Source organism: Aulonocara sp. 'chitande type north' Nkhata Bay, unplaced genomic scaffold, assembly GCF_057382095.1.
Source record: "Aulonocara sp. 'chitande type north' Nkhata Bay isolate Kocher_YH1m ecotype deep benthic unplaced genomic scaffold, A_spYH_male_GT1.1 unmapped_scaffold_18, whole genome shotgun sequence".
In the NCBI taxonomy this organism is placed as follows: domain Eukaryota; kingdom Metazoa; phylum Chordata; class Actinopteri; order Cichliformes; family Cichlidae; genus Aulonocara; species Aulonocara sp. 'chitande type north' Nkhata Bay.
In genome coordinates, this window is record NW_028234350.1 from 29,161 (window position 1) to 42,530 (window position 13,370).

At 41.1% G+C, this 13,370-nt stretch overlaps 1 protein-coding gene across 1 annotated transcript; it reads left to right on the forward strand.

Moving 5' to 3' along the window:
- Window positions 1-701: 701 nt before the first annotated feature.
- Window positions 702-13,363, forward strand: LOC147300704 (uncharacterized). The gene is made up of 6 exons (XM_086284898.1): window positions 702-8,952; window positions 9,138-9,274; window positions 9,364-9,586; window positions 9,705-10,883; window positions 11,073-11,209; window positions 11,296-13,363. The coding sequence occupies exon 1, from the start codon at window positions 765-767 to the stop codon at window positions 7,707-7,709; it is 6,945 nt and encodes a 2,314-aa protein (XP_086141024.1). The 5' UTR covers window positions 702-764; the 3' UTR covers window positions 7,710-8,952; window positions 9,138-9,274; window positions 9,364-9,586; window positions 9,705-10,883; window positions 11,073-11,209; window positions 11,296-13,363.
- The last annotated feature ends 7 nt before the right edge of the window (window positions 13,364-13,370 follow it).

Below are 13,370 nucleotides of genomic sequence, written 5' to 3' on the forward strand. Positions count from 1 at the left end.
ATATAAGTAAAATTATACAGTTTCAAAAAGAGCTACAATAAAACAGATCAAATTGTTTCCAGAGAACTTTGAATTTCCTTTATTTTGAGTTTGGAGTAGAAAATCAGCTTTTTATATATAATAGTACATTTCTCAGATTTAACAGTAATTTGAGGAGTTATACGTTTTTCTGTGTTTCAAGGTTCAGTTTTGTTTACATTTGTGTATAACCACATATAAGCTCCAGGTTGTACTTCAGCAAAATGCCAAGAAAAGGTCAAAGGTCGCAGTCCCAGAAGCTTAGATGGCAAAAGCAGAAAGAACAGCTGAATGTTTCTCAGAGCAGTGAGCAGGTAAAGGTGTGTGTTTCAACTTTTCCCAGCACTGAAGTGCAGAGCAGTGTTCAGACAGCCACAGTGTCTTATGCAGATGTGGTAAAGAGAAGTGTTCCCTCAGTGTCTGTCCCAGAGCCTGAAGTTATGCAGCTAATCCAGACTGAACCCCAGCTAACTGTACAAACACAGCATGATGAAGAGACAGCCACAGTGTCTTATGCAGATGTGGTAAAGAGAGGTGTTCCCTCAGTGTCTGTCCCAGAGCCTGAAGTTATGCAGCTAATCCAGACTGAACCACAGCTAACTGCACAAACACAGCATGATGGACACGCTCCAGTACAGTCTCATGTACAGGTTACAAACAGTGAAAGTCGTCCACGAGTGAGTAGCGTCTGTGCTTCCCGAAGCCAGGCCGCTCCTAGGTATGGAAAGTACCGGAATCAGCAATGCATGGCTAACAGTTTGGTTTTCCTGTCATTCTTACACGAGGATGAATTTATTACCAGAGCAGATCTAAACCGTGTGTTGGACAAAGGCCATGCCGTCTATTCAGATGCCAGACTGAGGTTTGTGAACAGTGTGTTTCTAGCCTGCGATGAACTTCCTTCAGTTGTTACCAGCCGCAGACACGAGTATCAAGTCGACATGTCTCAGTTTGCTCATTACGGCACATTTGATGGTACAGATCACTTTCCGAGCCTTGAACAGGGATTACAGTGTTTGGCTTCAGACGTTCGCTATGCTTTGCTAGTCATGGGAGGAACAGTCATCGCTGTTAGCAGGCTGACTTCAGGTGAATATGCATATTTTGACCCTCACCCACGTAAGTCTACTGGTATGCCATTATCGCCAAGTGTAAGTGGTGGAACTGCAGTTATGTTGAAGTTCACACGTCTTAATGACATGATTGACAGGATCAAACGTTTGTACAGAATGTTCAGCATCGCACCAAGCTGCACTTATGAGCTACAGCCCATCGAGTTTCACAGTGAAAACGCTGCTGACCAAAGAGATGCTGATGAAAACAGACAAACAGCTACAACTGTTCCAGCACCAGCTTTAAATGAAGTTGTTCATGAAATAAACTCCCAAACATCTACTGACCAGACACAGAAGACTGTGAGAGACACTTTAACGACTGAAGTGACATCATCCAGAGTGGATTATTCAAATGAGACAGCTGCTACTGAAAACAACCATCTTCCTTCTGAGTATTTAGAAAAAGAAACATCTGCATCCTCTGTGAGAGAAACGCAGGTAACATCAGATTCTGTTCCTCAGAATGATTCAAACACTGCCTACTGTTTAACTAATATAACAGAGGAACCCTCAGATAAACTGCTGAAATATAATAAACAGCAAAGGAGAAAAATAAGGAGAAGATTATTAGCCCAAGAAAAAGTACCACAGAGAAAGGAAAATCAGAAGAAGAAAGAAAGGCAGATGTACACTTTTGATGAAAGTTTTAAGGCAAAGAAAAAAGGTTGTAGTAGAAAGTCTAATGATCCTGATCACAGACAGAAGAAGAGTGTGTACAAAAAATATCTGTATAAACTAAATGCTACATATAGAGAGAAACAGAGAGAACATTTCAGAAGAACCTATAGAGAAAGTGCTAAAATAAGAGAGAAAAAAAGAGAATGTGTCATAAGGATGTATAAAGACGATTCTTTATTCCGAGAAAAGCAGAAGGAACGTATGAGAAAAACATATAAAGAATCTTATAGACAATTTCCTATGTTTAGAGAACAGCAGAAGGAACGTATAAGAAGAAATTACAGAACTTGTGCTGAATTCAGAGAAAAACATAAAGCTTACATGAGGTCATATGTATATAACCTATATAAAAAAAGTGAAGATTTTAAACAGAAAAAACGATCTTATCTGACTAAGCGTTATGGAGAAGAAAAACAATTTCAGCAACAACACAAGGACAATATGAGAGAACGAATGAGAGTAAAATATTGGAACGGTTTTTCTTTCAGACAGATGCATAATATCAGATGTGCAATGAATATAAAACGGAAATATCGCCAGATGCATCGACCGGCTGAGACTTTACAGTGTCATCCAGAGAACACTTTAATGAATGAGGCCATATCTCGTTTCAGATCAAACATTAAGTCAGCACCATCTTATGTTTGTACTGTTTGTCTAAAAGCTTCTTTTCCTAATCAGGTAAAAATCTGCAAAAGAGAAAATTACTCAAAACACCAGACTGTAGCTCATCAGTGCCTAACTGGTAAATTTGTTCATGTGTGTGATGAAGCATGTCATGATCACTGCAGCTTTCCTGTTGAGAGAAAAAAAGAGTATATCTGTCACACATGTCACAGTTCCCTCAAAAGTGGATGCATGCCCAGGCTTGCTGCTGTTAATGGTTTAGAACTGCAGGATATTCCAGCTGAACTTTGTGATCTCAACATTCTGGAGAGACATCTGATTGCCAAATGCATACCATTTGCTAAGATTATTCCTCTTCCAAAGGGGAGACAGAGACTCATACGTGGTAATGTGGTGTGTGTACCATCTGAGGTCCAACAAACAGTTGACAGTTTACCGAGGATCAGAAGCCAATCACAGATCATGAGGATAAAGCTGAAAAGACGACTGTGCTACAAAGGCCATCAGCTGTTCCAGACTGTCACCTGGTCTAAACTCATTCAAGCTCTGCGTAAACTGAAACAAATTCATCCACAGTACACAGATATTGTTATTAGAGATGATGCATTGCTTTGTGATCCAACGTTACCTGATGATGACAGCAGTGATGAAGCCAGCATGGCAAGTGATGATTATAATGAAGCAGATTTAATGGAAATTGACAACTATGAAAAAGATGCCCTTTTGTGCGAAAGTGAGTCTCAAAGTGACCAAGATATTAATATGCAATCCTGTGATGAACAACCAGAGGAACAAAATCCAGATGAACCAGAAAGTGATTTGAACAATGGAGGTTTTGCTCTAGAAAGTTGTCTGCAGCCTGTAGACATTTCAGAAGAGATTCTCTGTTTCACTGATAACACATATTGTGTGGCTCCTGCAGAAAGAAACAATCCTGTTAGCTTCTTCAGAACTCCTCATTTGGAAGCCATGGCATTTCCTGTGCAGTTTCCTACTGGTCAGAATACACTGGATGAAAAGAGACTTCTTAAACTCACACCAAGTGCTTACTTCAAATCAAGGCTTTTCAACATTGATGCAAGATTTGCTAAAGACACAAATTACCTGTTTTTCTCACAGTTTGTCACTGAAATACACTTGGCTAATTCCAGTATGACGATACAGCTAAGGAAAGGTAAAACTATGACCAAAGATGGACGCAAAATCACATCAGGAATGTTACAAAGTAAGACAGAAGTAGAGAAGCTGGTAAGAAATAAAGATGCAATCAGATTTATGCAGCCACTCAGAGGAACTCCAGCTTACTGGCAGAAAACTACCAGAGATCTATTCAGCATGGTTCGCCAAATAGGAACACCTCAGTTCTTTGTCACTTTCTCTGCTGCTGAGATGAGATGGCCTGAAGTGATTCAAGCAATAAAGAGACAGCAAGGTGAAGAGGTTGATTTTGAAGCCCTGGACTGGTCAGAAAAGTGTGAAATTCTAAGATCAAATCCAGTAACCACCATGCGAATGTTTGATAAACGTGTTGAGGCTTTGTTCAGAGATTTGCTTTTTTCTCCTGCACAGCCCCTTGGTGAGATCATTGATTACTTTTACAGAGTTGAGTTCCAGCACAGAGGTAGTCCACATATACACATGTTGCTGTGGATTCGAGAAAAGGTAGAAGCAGATGTGGATGACGACCAAACTGTCTGTGACTTTGTTGACAGATACATCTCAGCTCAACTCCCTGATCCAGAAAAACAACCTGAACTGCACAAAAAAGTCACTGAGCTACAAAAGCACAGCAAAAACCACACAAAGACATGCTTTAAGAGTGTGAACTCTGGTTGTAGATTTGGGTTTCCCAAACCACCAGCCACAAGAACAATGATTGTGAGACAGGATGAGGATTCAGACACTGAAGCTGCAAAAGCCAAACTCAGACCTTTGTTGAACCTGCTGAAGGAACCTGAAGCTGCTTCCCTCACCATAGAGCAGATTCTGTCACGATGCAACTTAACAATGAATGAGTATGAACAATGCCTCCAAGACATAAACAAGAAAACAGCTCTGATTCTGAAACGTGACCCAAATGAGTGTTGGATCAACAATTACAACCCAGACCTGCTTGAAGCCTGGAACTCTAATTTAGATGTCTCATTCATTTTGAATGCCTATTCATGTATAGAATACCTCTGTAAATATATAACAAAGAAAGAATCTGGCCTCTCTGAATACCTGAAGACAGTTATTGACAACTCTGATAAGAACACCGTCAATGAGTGTGATGAAATGAGAGCTGTGATGCAGGCTTACTCAAAAAAGAGAGAAATCAGCGCACAGGAGTGTGTGACTCGAGTCTGTGGCCTAAAAATGAAAAAATGTTCCCGCAGTGTTGTATTTGTACCAACAGATGATAACCCGGTAAAAATGAGTCGGCCCATGAGCTTCCTGGAAAGCACAACACACGACAGTTGTAATATTTGGATGACAAGTTTGAGTGATAAATACAAATGCAGACCTGAGACCCCAGAATATGAGGAAATGTCACTGGCTGATTTTGCTGCCTTGTGCAGGTTGGTGAGTGGTCCAAATGAAGGAAAAGATGTGCTTCCTCTTCTAAACCAGCTTGGATTTGTACAAAGGCGAAAGAATGATAAACCAGCTATAATCAGATATTACCACTGTTCACAGGAAAAAGATCCTGAGCAATATTATGGTCGACTGTTGAGACTTTACCTTCCACACAGATCAGAGCAGGAACTGAAACCACAAGGGTTCCAAACCTATCAGTCCTTCTACAACTCAGGTTTTGTACGACTTCCATGTTCAGACCACAGTGAGTCTGTGAAAAGGGTTGTGAAAAGAAATAAAGACAAGTATGAGAAGAACTCTGAGGATATTGAGAGTGCACTGGAAGAGTTTGAACAAAATAGGGATGTTGTGATTGATGAATGGTGTAATCTTGCTCCTGAATCTGAAGTTGTGAGGCTGCAATGTGATGAGAATCTTCCTGAGAGACATTCTGATGATGAGAACGAACAGGAGAATGTCCCCGACTACAGTCGTCAGTCTGATGCTGTAACAGAGATCAGAGCCATCAGAGAACAACCTGCAGTCGATCCAGCCGTGGTACGTGTAATGTATCAGAATCTGAACCAGAAGCAGGCCTGCGTGTTCTATGCCATAAGAGACTGGTGTATTCAGCGAGTTTGTGGTTTGAACCCAGATCCATTTTTCTTCTATATCAATGGTGGTGCAGGAACTGGAAAGTCACATCTGATTAAGTGTATTCACTCTGAAGCATCAAAGATCCTGAGCAGACTGCCTGCTAATGCAGAAGAAGCTGACATATCAAATCCAACTGTTTTACTGACTTCATTTACCGGTACAGCAGCTTTTTCTATCAATGGCTCTACATTACATTCTCTACTGAAACTACCCAGGAGTCTGAAACCACCCATTCAAGGACTTGGTAACCAACTGGATGAAGTCAGATCTGAGCTGATGAATGCTGAAATTATTGTTATTGATGAGATTTCAATGGTTTCAAAACCCCTTTTTGCTTATGTGGATGCAAGACTGAAACAAATCAAAGGCACTCAGAGACCTTTTGGTGGAATGTCAGTTTTAGCTGTTGGAGATTTTTACCAGCTGCCACCAGTGCGACAGTCTAAACCTCTCTGTGTTTACGATCCAGAACAGATTGACCTATGGCAGGAGCATTTTCAGATGATCACTCTAACCGAGATCATGCGTCAGAAAGATGATGTGGCCTTTGCAGAGATGCTGAACAGGATTAGAGTCAAAGAAAAGACGGATGAACTTTCTCAGTGCGACAGAGATTTGTTGTCACAGGCTGTGACTGCACCAGAAGAATGTCCAACTGAGGTCTTACACATTTATGCCACCAACAAGAATGTGGAATCCCACAACACAGATACCCTGAAGAAGCTTCATTCAAACATCATAATCATCAATGCAGACGATTTCCAGAAGGATAAATGTACAGGCAGAATGGAACGAAGAGACAAACCATTTACAGGTGGGAGAAATGATTTACCTGACACTCTGAATGTTGCTGAAGGAGCTCGAGTCATGCTGACCAGAAACTTGGACACACTAAACGGTTTGGTCAACGGTGCTTTTGGTATACTGGTAAAGGTGGTGAGATCTGAAAATGATGGACACATAATTAAACTGGGGCTCAGGATGGACAACCGGCAGCCTATGAGACACAACCGCAGTGCTAATGCAGCTTCTGATGATCTGGTTTACATTGAGAGAGCAGAGGAGAGTCTGAAGTTTAAAGGAGCGGTACGCAGACAGTTTCCTGTAAAGCTAGCATTCGCTTGCACAATTCACAAAACTCAGGGTCTTACAACACAGACAGCTGTAGTTTCAATGAAGAACATTTTTGAACCAGGTATGGCTTACGTTGCTCTCAGCAGGGTGACGTCTCTCAGTGGACTCTATTTGCAGGACTTGGATGAGAAAAAGATTTACGCCAATCCCGAGGTAACTGCAGCGCTCCAAACCATGAGACAAGCCAGTGTTGAGGAAATGATGCCTCTTCTTCAGGTCAGAGAAACAGCCAGCAGACTTGACACTCTTACACTGATCCATCACAATACAGAGGGTTTGCCATCTCACATCAGTGACATCAAGAGTCATCATGAAATGTGTTTAGCAGATGTTTTGTGTCTCACTGAGTCTCACCTTCAAGGCTCCTTTGTTGCAGACAGTCTTCATTTGGACGGCTACACCATGTTCAAACGCAACAGACATGTGTCCTACACAAACTTTCCTCACATGGCCAGCAGAAGTGGTGGGGGAGTTGTTGTGTATTTAAGGAATCATTTTCAGGTTCAGGTAAAACAGTATCTGCATAATGTCACTGATCTTGAGTTTTTAGTGTTGAAGGTTCAGGCTCCATTCCCTGCACTCATTGCTGTTGTGTACAGACCCCCTGACTACAGTTTGACACCATTCATGCAAAACCTGGTAAGTCTTTTAGATTCACTTGAAATAATGGACTGTCACCCAATAATTGTGTGTGGAGATTTTAATGAGAACCAGTTGCAGAGTGGAAGAAAACAGATTCTGGAGCAGTTTCAGTCGAGAGGGTATTCACAGCTGATCACTTCTGGCACTACAGACAAGAACACCCTGCTTGACCTCATTTTTATTTCTCAGCCACAGAAATGTCTATATTCAGGTGTTCTGAGATCATATTACAGTTACCACAACCCTGTGTTTTGTGTCCTGTCCTCGAGCCAATCATGAAGTCATCTGGTGAGTTTTGAAACAATTACAGATCATGTTTGTTACAGAGTTTACTGATTGTAGAGCATGAAAAATATTTTTCATTGAAAAAATTGTCTTCCCTACTCTGTCTGTAAGAAGACCCTTTCTTATTGCAATGTTATTAATCATTTCACCAAATCATTGCTGAACTTCATGCAGAGCAGAGAACATCTGCTATCATGCACCTCTGATCTGAAATGTGCTGCAACATTTATTAAACCAACATCATTTCTTTTATTCTCATGTTTTAAATGACTAAATCTTTTTACTGTGACGTATGTAGCTCAACAAACGAGATCTTCCCCTCCAAGGGCTTGAAAATATGAAATAGTAAATAAATAAATCCCACATAAATGCAGGTATTTATTATGGGTCACATGAATAAATACAGACAATTATATTTTCTTGATTATAGTAGCTTTTGTAGAATCAAAAGTTTTTGTGATGAATGAGTTTTTGCTTATCATGTTTTACAGGTAAAAAATGTCAAAAGTTATAAACTATCTTTAGGCTACCAGAGATGTCTATAATGATACATTATGTAGAGAAAAACATTAGTACAGCTTACAGAATATGTATAAAAACTGATTTAGAAGTAAATGGATAGTTTTCTGAAAGTTCCCGACTACAGTTTAACACCACCCACCCAGATCAGCCCCCAAGTGTCTATGTAATGCTGGTATGGTGTGTGAGTTTGACTTGGCCTTTATCCGGGTGGGTTTGGGTTTGGGTGGATAAAGGCCAAGTCAGAATTCTCTGAGCAGCTGGAAAAAGCTGCTAATAAACAAAGACATCAAAAAGTGTGGGCTTTAGGTGTAGCCCCCGCTTTCTGATGCACTAATTAGACTTAGTAACCGACACCCCATACCAGCATTACATAGACACTTGGGGGCTGAGCTGGGTGGGTGGTGTTATAAGCACGTGTTTTGTTAGATATATTTTTTCAGACACCATCTTCATGAACTGCTGAGCCAAACCTGATCCATCAGTGCTGGACTGCACAGATAACTACATGCCACAAGGAGACTGCTGTGTTATGAATTGCCATACCAGTGTGTCTTCAATGGAGAAGATGACACACCCATCACCTGACCTCCTGCCTGATCTGGAGACCATCATCATGCTACCACACTACACACCTCTGAGACCATCAATGATGACTCATACTGAGGAAACTGTATTTCCTGTCAGAGATGCTCAGTGATCCTCAGAGCAGAGAGAGGTATCATTCTTTATCTTTGATAAAAAAAAAATGTCAGTGTTTTTAATTCAATTAATTAATTAAAATCCTGTTTATTGCATAAATAATTCCACACTCAAATGATTATACTTGTTGACACTTTTTGAGTTTTAATTCACATTATGGATTACAAATCTATGCTTTTTCTACTCTGTCTCTCTGTGCAGGTATTGCTGTCTTCTGAGTTCTTCCGTGTCCCAACTGAGGCCTTCAAACCTCATTGCAGAGCTCATGTCTTTCCTCACCATCATGTGAGTGTGAGATTGCTCTGGATTCTGGTTATGTGGCCCGCAGCACCTATAAGGTATTTCAACATTGTTCATTGTATAACTTATTTGTAGTTTTTAGGGTTTCTACAGACAAAAAAAATGTTCCTTTTTCTGTATCTTTTAGAACAAGCTCGTCCAGTGTGCCTGCATTCCAGCTTCTTAGACTCTACGCAAGTGGACAGAGTATCAGTGTTTGGCCACTCTTACAGACACTGACTTCTGTCAATTCACTTCTACTGATCGGGTACCTCACTCCAGGAAGACAGAGGGCTGCAAGCCTGTCATCATTTCCAGTGTGGCTTTGTATTCTTGGGGTAGCATCAGATTTTTCCCACAAATATTCAAAGGTAACACTTGTTTTAAGCTTAGTTATTAAATCAAAAGTCTTCCCTTGTGTCATGTCTGTGAAGGTTCTCATGATGTCCTTTGATGTAGTCTCTCTCTTCACTTGCATACCCACTACAGAGGCAGTGGAGACTGTCAGAAAACGACTGCAAGAAGACAGCTCCTTGGAAGACAGGACCAACTTCACACCCGATCAGATGTGCACACTGTTAGACCTCTGCCTCACCACTACATATTTCAAATACAACGAGGGTTTCTACAGACAAAAACATGGCTGTGCCATGGGTTCCCCTGTGTCACCTGTTGTAGCCAACCTTTACATGGAGGAAGTGGAAAGGAAGGCTCTTGGCTCTTTCAAAGGAAGAGTACCCAGCCACTGGTAGAGATATGTAGACGACACCTGGGTCAAAATCAAAAGGCAAGAAGTGGAATCCTTCACTGCGCACATTAACGCCGTGGATAAAAACATCAAGTTCACCAGGGAAGACACAAAGGACGACTGTTTGCTTTTCCTGGACTGCGCTGTGCACATTGAAGAGAACGGCAAACTCAACATCGAAGTTTACTGGAAGCCCACACACACGGACCAGTACCTCCTCTTTGACTTCCATCACCCTCTGTAACACAAACTTGGAGTAATTAGGACACCCCCCCGGGCAGAACATGTTCCCTCTAAGCCTGAAGGGAAAAAGAAGGAACACACACATGTAAAGGAAGCACTCAAAACGTGTGGCTATCCTAATTGGGCGTTCTTAAAGTCAGCAAAGATGCACAGAAAAGAACATCAGATACCAGCGAGGGAGGATAAGAAAGACAGATGCAACAACATTGTCATCCCCTATGTACTAATTAGACTTAGTAACCGACACCCCATACCAGCATTACATAGACACTTGGGGGCTGAGCTGGGTGGGTGGTGTTAAAAGCACTTGTTTTGTAGATATATTTTTTCAGACACGGCACAGTCTCCTTTGTGGCAAAACCTTCAAACTTCACCATCCTCAGCTGACACAACAACATCTTAACACCATCTTCATGAACTGCTGAGCCAAACTTGATCCATCAGTGCTGGACTGCACAGATAACTACATGCCACAAGGAGACTGCTGTGTTATGAATTGCCATACCAGTGTGTCTTCAATGGAGAAGATGACACACCCATCACCTGACCTCCTGCCTGATCTGGAGACCATCATCATGCTGCCACACTACACACCTCTGAGACCATCAATGATGACTCATACTGAGGAAACTGTATTTCCTGTCAGAGATGCTCAGTGATCCTCAGAGCAGAGAGCGGTATGATTCTTTATCTTTGATTTAAAAAAACAAATGTCAGTGTTTTTTAATTCAATTAATTAATTTAAATCCTGTTTATTGCATAAATAATTCCACACTCAAATGATTATACTTGTTGACACTTTTTGAGTTTTAATTCACATTATGGATTACAAATCTATGCTTTTTCTACTCTGTCTCTCGGTGCAGGTATTGCTGTCTTCTGAGTTCTTCAGTGTTCCAACTGAGACATTCAAACCTCACTGCAGAGCTCATGTCTTTCCTCACCATCATGTGAGTGTGAGATTGCTCTGGATTCTGGTTATATGGCCTGCAGCACCTATAAGGTATTTCAATATTGTTCATTGTATAACTTATTTGTAGTTTTTAGGCCTTAACACAAATAAAATGTTCCTTTTTCTGTATTTTTTAGAATAAGCTCGTCCAGTGTGCCTGCATTCCAGCTTCACAGAAAAGAACATCAGACACCAGCGAGGGAAGATAAGAAAGACAGACACAACAACATTGTCATCCCCTATGTAGCCGGTGTATCAGAAAAACTCAGGAGAGTTTTCTCCAAATACGACATCCCAGTGTACTTCAGACCCAGTAACACACTCAGACAGAAACTGGTTCACCCGAAAGACAAAACTCCTAAACACAAACTTAACAATGTGGTGTACGCTGTACAGTGCAGCGAGGAATGCCCAGACTTCTACATCGGAGAGACCAAACAGCCACTTCACAAGCACATGGCACAACATAGAAGAGCCACCTCCACGGGACAAGACTCAGCAGTTCATCTGCATCTAAAGGACAAAGGTCAGTCTTTGAGGATGCCAATGTTCACATTTTGGACAGATGGAGGAGTGAAAGAAGCCATTTACGTCCACTGTGAGCGACCATCTTTAAACAGAGGCGGTGGTTTATGACACCAACTGTCTGCCATCTATAATCCAGTTTTGAGTTCCCTCCCCAGACACCGTAACGTCCACTCACATCCTGGGAGTGGGCGTGGGTGATTTCCTGACCTCGGGAAATCACATGATAGGGTGGGGCCAGGTTTCACAATGAGCTCACCCGAAACCCTGGCTGATTGGGACCCACACCCACTTTCACACCTTGGCTCATGTGATTAGGTAGAGGATCATCAGGGGGTTCTTTGTCCCTCTTTGGGGGGAAACTCCCACTGGGTTTAAATCTGGGACTCTCCACCATTGACCCTTAGAACTGAAGAAGCTTCTCGGATGAGAGGTGAAACATCTTCAAGGAACTCAAAGAAGTCCAGACGCTTTTCTTTCCAAGCTCCTTAGACTTCACTTGTGTTAATTACATTTTATTTGTTGTTGTTTTCTTTTAGATTTATATGCAGTGATTGGATGTGGTGGAGCTTTGTTAACTGTGTGGAAAACACCTGTTTGTGATGATATTTACAATGAGGCTTTAAGGTGACAGTTTCCATGTAATTTCAATCCTCTTACTAAGCAAAAACATGTTTGCAATTAACATATTTTTTTCAGTTTTGTCTTTTGGATTTATGGTTAACATTCCTCTGTGACAGCAAATACTAAACTGGTCCAAGTAACCAGCATATCATTGGTCAAAGGCAAAAAGGACCACATGTCACACTAGCAATGAATTTTTGACTGTGTTTGTGTTAGTATAGAGTAGGTCTAACAGTGGTTTTCCACATCTGCTCTAATATATATAGATAATGGGTCAGACATATAAAGTCATTTTGAAAAGTTCATAAAGGTCATTTATATGTGTTCCTCTTTATCATTTTATATCAGGTCAAACAGCAGACTTGAGTTTTGATCAGGGTAGAACCATAACATTCATGCTAATGGTTCTACTGTTTACAGTTACTTTATGATGGATTTCACCCTGGTCACAGCACTATCTGAAAAGCTGTTAGAGGTAAAGTTAAGCCAATTAATACCTCATCATAAGTCACTCTCTAACGCAGGGCAGTGATTATTATTCACTGTAATTTATTCCACAACAATGTTCTTTATTTGATTCTTTAAATATGCACATCGATTGTTTAGCTGTGTGACTCTCCACACCTGAAATATATCACAATGTGGACTTCATTTCGACAGTATTTTGTAGATTGGTACCATATTTATCATCGAATCATCTTGTGCATTTATTAACTAAATGTTGTTTGGTTTTTTTTTGTTTGTTTGTTTGGGGTTTTTATGTTGCCATTTTTACATTTCACCAACTGTGTAAATTCTGCAATTTTACCTTGGTTTTGTTTCACATCAGTTTATCTGCTGGCTGGTATTCCTGTCTTCCTTCTCTCACCCCAACCGGTCGCAGCAGATGGCCGCCCCTCCCTGAGCCTGGTTCTGCTGGAGGTTTCTTCCTGTTAAAAGGGAGTTTTTCCTTCCCACTGTCGCCAAAGTGCTTGCTCATAGGGGTCATATGTCATATGATTGTTGGGTTTTTCTCTGTATCTATGAAGCGCCTTAAGGTGACTTTTGTTGTGATTTCTTGCTA

What these genes read in the sequence shown, in the direction of transcription:
- LOC147300704 (XM_086284898.1), top strand. Translation starts at nt 765, where the DNA reads ATGGCTAACAGTTTGGTTTTCCTGTCATTCTTACACGAGGATGAATTT.